Source organism: Corvus brachyrhynchos, unplaced genomic scaffold, assembly GCF_000691975.1.
Source record: "Corvus brachyrhynchos isolate BGI_N302 unplaced genomic scaffold, ASM69197v1 scaffold68, whole genome shotgun sequence".
In the NCBI taxonomy this organism is placed as follows: domain Eukaryota; kingdom Metazoa; phylum Chordata; class Aves; order Passeriformes; family Corvidae; genus Corvus; species Corvus brachyrhynchos.
The window spans coordinates 1,298,358-1,305,450 of record NW_008240039.1 but is presented as its reverse complement, the minus strand read 5'-3'; the positions used below and the strand labels follow the sequence as shown (position 1 = coordinate 1,305,450).

The following is a 7,093-nucleotide window of genomic DNA, read 5'->3' as shown; positions in this document are numbered from 1 at the left end:
ACGGGGGTGAGGCTGGGAGGGGTGGGGGGAGCTCAGGCACCCCGCCAAAGGAGTGCCCAGCCCCACAAACAGCCCGTGAAAATGAACTGCCGGGGCTCAAACGGGCAGAGTGCAGCACAGAGCCACAGATCTCCCCCTTTGCTCTGACACGCTCGTCCAGACCTCATCCAACACCAAACCCTATGAGCCCAAAATCCTCGGACTTGCAAGCCTGAAATCCTCCCACAGCCCAGCAGCAGCTCCGTGGGCTCAGCCAGATGAACCCCCTGGCTCTTTCTGGCCACAGCGAGTGCTCAGGATAAATCCCTCTGCAGAACATCTCTGCTGTGCCCTCCTGGCACACCCCCCAATCCCTCTCAGCACAGCAGGAGCGTGGTGAGCCAGCCACAAACCCTAAAACCCCTGATGTGTCTGTGTTTGATGGTTGGCAAGGCACAGCACGGTGAGATCCCCGCCCCTGCTGCAGCAGCCGAGGCTCCAGAGGGGGCACAGCCCCTTACCTGCGGATGTTCATGGGGGCCACGCTCTCCCAGGTGTTGGATTTGGGGTTGTAGCGCTCCACGGAGTTAAGGCAACTGGTGCCATCATTGCCACCAGCCACGTAGAGCATCCCCTCGAGCACGGCCACGCCCGCGCTGCTGCGGCGGCTCAGCATGTTGGCAATGGGGGTCCAGGTGTTGATCTGGGGACAGGGAACCCATCAGCCGCTCCACAGGGCATTTCCCACACACCCCTGCCAGATCGGTTCTGGGGGGGTCAGTCCTGCTCTGACCACGCAGCTCCTGGCATAAAAACCCCTTTGGGAGGACCCCACTTCTTTTGTCCCCGCTCTCCCAAGTTCCCAGGGGGAATCTCCGCTGCCTGGCTCAGGAGAGCACAGCAGCAGCTGGCAGGAGCCATCCCAGGGGCGCAGAGATGCCTGTGCCAGGCCACCAGTTGTGTCCCAGCTGAATGCCAGCCCCGCCACGGGGGCTGAGCTGTATCTATTTCCAATCTGTGCGAGTGCAGCTGGGGCTTTGCAGCTCATGAAAGGCCTCCAGGACCTTCTCTTTGATCTTTCTGCAGACCTGGCTGGAGCAGAGCTGTGTGCCCCTGGGCACAGCGCATGTCCCCGGCCCACCACACTCCCTGCTCACCACACTGGGTGTGCAGGAGCTCAGCTGGGAGCTGGGAGCAGCTCAGGGCACGGACAGGATCCCTGCAGAACTCCAGGCAGTGGGGACAGAGGGTGCTCTGGTGCTGAAACCTCACAGAGACCTCTCACAGAGGAGCTTGGATCCTTTTTTGTGCTCAGGACTGCACCCTGGACGCTCTGTCCCTGCTGACACCCCCCCATCTCACTGCCACACACGGTGGGTTAGGGCCTTACAGGCACCCCTAAAGAGGGTAGAAGCAGAAGGGGCACCCAGATCTCCTGTGTTTACCTGGGGCTCGTACTTCTCCACTGTGGCTAAGTGGGATGAGCTGTCGTAGCCCCCGACTGCATAGAGGTTGCCTTCTGCAAAGACACAGAGGCACAGGGATGAGCCACAGACACCTCCCTGCCCCGGCACTGCCTCCCACGATGCCACAGGTGCCACTCCGGAGGTGCCCACACAGGTGCAGGCTGAGCCTGCCCTGCCCCAGGCAGCTCCTCCCAGCAGGGCCAGCCCGGCTCCCTCCCCTTGCAGCAGGAGCAGTGTGAAACATTCAGCAGGCAGAGCTTCCCAGAGAGCTCCTTCTCCTGCTGCTCCTCGAGCTCCTCGTCACAGAGCTCCCCACCAGAGCCACGGGGTGTTTTTAGCGGAGGAAGCTGGAGCAGGGCAATGCCAGGATCGGCTGTGGCAGGCTCAGGAGGAGCTGGGGTTGGAGGGGAGGGAAGCTCTGAGTCAGCAGGGAGAGCTGAAGGCAGGGAGCAGGGCAGGGGACAGGCAGGGGGACACGGGGACAGGGCAGCTCCTGGGAAGGTGGGAAGCATCTCCAGGGAGGTGCAGCTCCTGCTGGGGTGAGCGTGGGGCTGGGATCATCACTGAAAGGACGGTCCTGCTTCCACAGTGAAGGACTCCTCAGGCTGTCCCTTCCTTTCCAGGGATGGTGATCACCCACAGCCAATCCCTTGCTCCAAAGCAGAAGGGAACAAGTTGGGGATCCCCTCAGGAGCTGCCTCCAGGCTGTGATGAACCCCAGCGATTGGGGAGGCTGAGAAGGGCAGAGGCAGGGAGCACCTCAGGATGTGGCAGAGGGGGCAGGAACTGGAGCAGAGCAGCAAAAGGACCCCCCAGCAGTGCAGAGAGCCTGCCCAGGAGCCCCCAGCCCCCGGGCCAGCACCCACCTAGCGTTGCCACGCGGACGTAGCGCCTCCGGGTGCTCATGGCGGCGATGGAGGTCCAGGTGCCCGTCAGGGGGTCGTACCTCTCCGCGCTGCAGCAGGCAGGGACACAGGGAGAAAAGGTGGGACACTGGAAAAGCCCAGGTCAGAGCTCTTGGACACGGGCCCGCAGGGGCAGCTCCAAGGAAATGTTGGGAATAGACAGGGGAAATGGGAGGGAGGAGCTGACACAGGCTGGGTTCTCTTGGGGCACAGGGCTACAAAGTGGGGGTTTTTCCCACTGGAAGGAGCAGTTGGGTTGCAAAACATCTGCTCGGGGGTCAGGAGCAGGGCTCCCAGCTCCCAGGACAGCGCAGGCAGGAGCAGGGAGGGCTGGAGCAAGGCAATCCCTACCTGTTGAGGCACGAGGCCCCATCGTAGCCCCCGGCAGCGTAGAGGAGCCCATGAAGGGCTGCCACACCCAAGCAGCTCCTCCTGGTGCCCATGGACACCTCAGGCTGCCAGGAATTGGTGACAGGGTCGTAGGACTCCACCGTGGCCAGGTCAGAGGTCCCATCGTAGCTGCAGGGAGAGAAGGGGAGAAGAGGCTGCTCAGAGGAGCTGGGGCTGCCCCATCCCTGAAGTGTCCAGGTTGGACCGGGCTTGGAGCAACCTGGGATGGTGGAAGGTGTCCGGGCTGGGACAAGATGAGCTTTAAGGTTCCAGCCCACACCAGTCTGGGATTCTGAGGAAAACGGGAAGGAAATGCCCCAGGTCAGGATGCAGCCACCACCAAACTGGGATCTGGAGAATTTGCCGCGCAGGGAAGAGGCTTTTCCGTGGCTACCCCAGACTCCAGCAGGCCCTGCCGGCCATCCCTGCTGCCAGAGCAGCCCCGTGCCCCCCTCCCCAGCTGCTCCCTGCCCCACCCCGTGGCCCCTTACCCGCCCACGGCGTAGAGCTTGTTCCCGATGGCCGCGACGCCCACGCGCGCCCTGCGCGTGGACATGGAGGCCACCATGTGCCAGCGGTCCGTGCGCGTGTCGTAGGCCTCGCAGTCGCCGTGGATGGCAAACAGGCTCCCTCCACCTGCTCGGGGAGGGCAAACAGAGCAAACATAGCCCAAAAACACCCCGGGATGGGGCTGGGGTTTGGGATGGGGGGAGCGGCAGGGCCTTACCCACAGCGAAGAGCACGGTGCTGGCCCCCTCGCAGCGCCGCGGCCGCGTCCGGCTGTTGCTCAGGACCCCTCTCTGCTCGGGCATCAGGTGGTACTTGAGGGCCTCGATGAGCAGGTCCTTGCACTCCGAGTGGTGCCGCACCAGCAGCTCCGTGTCCACGTTGCTCATGAGGAAATCCCGGCTCAGCAGCGGCAGCCGCACGCACTTCATGAGCTGGGGGGACAGAGAGCAGGCCTTGGCACACGGGCACGGGGACAGGGCTCAACTGAAACGGGAGACTGAGCTTAGAGATCGGGGAGAAATTCTTTACTCAGAGGGTGCTGGGGCCCTGGCACAGGTTGCCCTGGGGTTGCCCCATCCCTGGAAGCGTCCAAGGCCAGGCTGGAGCAACCTGAGATAGTGGAAGGTGTCCCTGCCCATGGCAGGGGGTGGAATGGGATGGGATTTAAGGTCCCTTCCAACCCGGACTGGAAGTGGTAGGACAGGGACCTGCTGCTCCTGCCCTCTCCTGCAGCTTCCTCCAGCCGTGTGCCCACCCAGCCCAGGCACTCGGAGCTGGTGGGCAGGACCAGACCCCCTTTCCCAGCACTCTCACCCCTTCCCAGCCCTCTCACCCTGGGCACGTGCTGTCTCCTGCTGTCCACGTCGTGTTTGACCCAGCTGAGCACAGCCCTGTACACCTCCTCCTCCGAGGGCACATTGAGGCTGTCACTGGAAATGAGGTCCAGCACCTGCAGGGCGGGGTGGGAGGGCAGTGCTGGTTGGTGTGGGCTGGGAGGAAAGGAGGCATTCCCAGCTGCCAGCCCAGCGGAACGGCAGTGCCAGAGGCAGAGCGCTGCCTCCTGGACGTGCTGGGGGTTCCCAACAGCAACGGGGTGCCCCCAAGCAGCTTTGTGGGGACACCTCTGACCATCCTCCCTGGCTCTGCCCCCGCTGGCACGTGTCCCTTCAACAGTTCCTGGGGCAGACCCAGGTGCCCTGGCTGCTCCCACAACTCTCCCCTCACCTGCCAGGGGCTGCAGAGGTGGAGCAGAGGGAATGGGTGCCCTGGGAATGGATGAAGGGAGGTGTCTGACCCTGCTGAGGGACCACACAGGTCGGTGATGCAGAGCAGGGAATTGCTCCTGGCCAAGGCACAGCAGCTGAGCCAGGGGCCAGACTGGCACCACATGATGACCAGCAAGAAACATTAGCTGAGCTGATTTAAACATCCCAGCCACGTGCCCAGGACTTATTCCCTGGGCTGTGCTCCCAGAGCCAGGGTAGTGTGCTCCGAGCTCACGTGGCAAGCACCAAAATTAACCCGTCCTACCCTCCCATCCTTATTTCCTGTGGAATCCAGCCTGCTGACAGAGCCCTACCCACAGACTGAACAGAGTGGGGCCAAAGCCCAGAACCTGGGTCCAACCCCTGCCAAGCCCTGTCCCCTCCGTGCAGCTCCCTTGGGCTTCTCACTCACAGATGGAACAGGAAAAGCTTTGCTGCACCCAGACTTCCACACTGCCTGCGGGGCCTCACCTGTTTAAGGGGCAGCAACATGAACTCCTCTGTCTTGGACACCTCCACGAAGTGCTGGAGGACGTACTTGTGGGCAGACTTGAGGAGGTCGCTGCAGGAGTGGGTGTCAGCAAAGCCCCGGATGCCAAGGCAGTTGGAGGGGTCGAGCTGGCTGAGCAGGAACTTGCAGCAAGCATCCCGTACACCATTGAGCTGAAGCAGGCTGGCAGCAGGAAGAAGGGTCTGGCACAGTGGAAAAGAACGGGGGAAAAGGGAGTTTCCAGGGCAAGAGAACGATTTTCACCCTCGTCCCGCTGCGAGTCGCGAGCAGAGCAGGTTTAGTGAGCGCCTGCAGGCACGGAAGCACAGAAAGGACAGAGCACTCCTGGTTTCTGAGGTAAAGAAGGGCTGGGAAGGACACCTGTGACACCCCCCAGGGCCAGGAGGACGGCAGGTGCTTGGGAACGAATCTGGGAACTGCGCAGTGCTTTGAGGAGCCACCTCCAGGAAGGGAAGCAGCTGAACTCCCTGACCACTGCCAGACCCAGCTGCCACCACAGAAACAGCTGGCAGTGCTGAGCAGGAGAGAGGCGTCCCCAGGAGGCAAATCTGCTACAAAACAGCTTTGTGGAGAAGGGGGCCTGGGGGAAAAAGCTCCTACCTGCACATTCCCCTCTCCCACCACGATCTCAGCCGTGTAGGCGTACTGCACCAGCTGCTCCAGCGCCTGGGGGTCGATGTCGTGCAGCGTTACATGAGTCTGGCGGCTCTCACTCATCTCATCTGGGGCAAAGGACACCAAAAATGAGCAACAACTCCCACAGCAGGGCTGCTTCCCCCCCCAGGTGGATGCGTGGAATGAGCTGCATCCACCTCCACATCACAGCCCAGGGAGGTTTTCTGTCCAGCTCTGGGGAATGGGGGCCAGGACTGCAGGAGGGGGGACAGGATCCCTGTGCAGGGGGCTGTGGGCAAAGAAGATCAGGGAAGGGAGTGAAATGGAGGATTTAACCATGCATGGAACAAGTGGTTTGTTTCTGGAAGGTTTCCTGCCGAGCTCTAGGGACTGGGGGCCAGGACTGCAGGAGGGGGACACCAGGATCCTGTGCATGGGCAAAGGGGTTCAGGGAAGGGAGTGGAATGAGGAAAACTCCTGCTCCTGCCCACAGAAATGACACACGAAAGGGCAGAGCAGGGAGAACAGGGAGCAGGGCCCGAGCAGGAAGGGCTTGGGAGAGGGGAGGGCTGAGAGCAGGGCGAGCTTGTCCCTGGGGAAGAGAGGACTCTACTTGCTTGTGAACATGGCGTGGAAGTAGGGGCTGCACGATGCCAGCACCACCTTGTGGGCCTTGATCTCCTTGGTGGCCACGTGCAGGACGATGTCGCAGAGCAGCCCCCGCTGCCGCATGCGGTTCATGCACACGAAGGCGTCGTGGTAGTGGCGCTTGGAGTTGTGTGAGATGCTGTGCCCGTCGCGGTTCAGGAGCTGCACACCCCCCTCCATGGCTGCCGCGGGCAGGGAAGGGGGGGGGCCCTTCCCACCGCCTCTGGGATGGGGGAAAAGCACAGAGTTATCCAGGCAGGAGCTGCTGCAGCCCCTGGGGGATCCCTGGGGAGCCAGCCCTGCTCAAACACCCGGCGCTGACAGCGACCCTGACAGCTCTGCCCAGACCCTGCCCTGCCAGGGAAATGTCATTTGGTGCAAACAAAGAGGGGAAATTCAGGTTCAATGTAGGGAAGGGATTCATCCCCGTGAGGGTGGGGAGGCCCCGGAATGGATTTCCCAGAGCAGCTGCGGCTGCCCCTGCATCCCTGGAAGTGTCCCAGGCCAGGCTGGGTGGAGCTCAGAGCACCCTGGGACGGTGGAAGGCATCCTTGCCCATGGAACCGGACGGCTTTTACAGCCCCTTGCAGCCCAAACCATTCTGTGATTCTAGGAAAACAAAACCTGCCTGATCAAGGACCATTTATTCACGCAGAGATCTCCTCCCCCGGTGCTGTTTGCATCCAGGCTGCTCACGCTGCTCGCAAAGGCCTTTGGCAGCACCCAGGAGCTGGGGCAGCGAGGAGGGGGGCACTGAGCAGCAGGAGGAAGGAGGGGGAGGCAGCAGCAGGGAAAAACCGCTTG

The 7,093-nt window shown here is 62.3% G+C and overlaps 1 protein-coding gene across 5 annotated transcripts in view; it reads right to left on the bottom strand.

Annotated features, from left to right (window-relative positions):
• Positions 1–6: 6 nt before the first annotated feature.
• KLHL17 (kelch like family member 17) overlaps positions 7–7,093 on the bottom strand; it is a 14,016-nt gene continuing 6,929 nt past the window's right edge. Inside the window, exons 2-11 of one of the 5 annotated variants that reach the window (XM_017743992.1) lie at positions 6,259–6,512; positions 5,627–5,748; positions 4,987–5,208; positions 4,083–4,199; positions 3,468–3,681; positions 3,232–3,379; positions 2,702–2,869; positions 2,312–2,400; positions 1,425–1,498; positions 7–682 (exon numbers count right to left, since the gene is read on the bottom strand). In XM_017743992.1, the coding sequence (XP_017599481.1) occupies positions 497–682; positions 1,425–1,498; positions 2,312–2,400; positions 2,702–2,869; positions 3,232–3,379; positions 3,468–3,681; positions 4,083–4,199; positions 4,987–5,208; positions 5,627–5,748; positions 6,259–6,469 (1,551 nt within the window). In that variant the 5' untranslated portion in view covers positions 6,470–6,512 and the 3' untranslated portion in view covers positions 7–496. Of the gene's footprint in view, positions 683–1,424; positions 1,499–2,311; positions 2,439–2,701; positions 2,870–3,231; positions 3,380–3,467; positions 3,682–4,082; positions 4,200–4,986; positions 5,209–5,626; positions 5,749–6,258; positions 7,083–7,093 lie in introns of those variants that run through there. The other 4 variants (XM_008641213.2, XM_017743993.1, XM_017743994.1 and 1 more) reach the window with 4 other exon arrangements.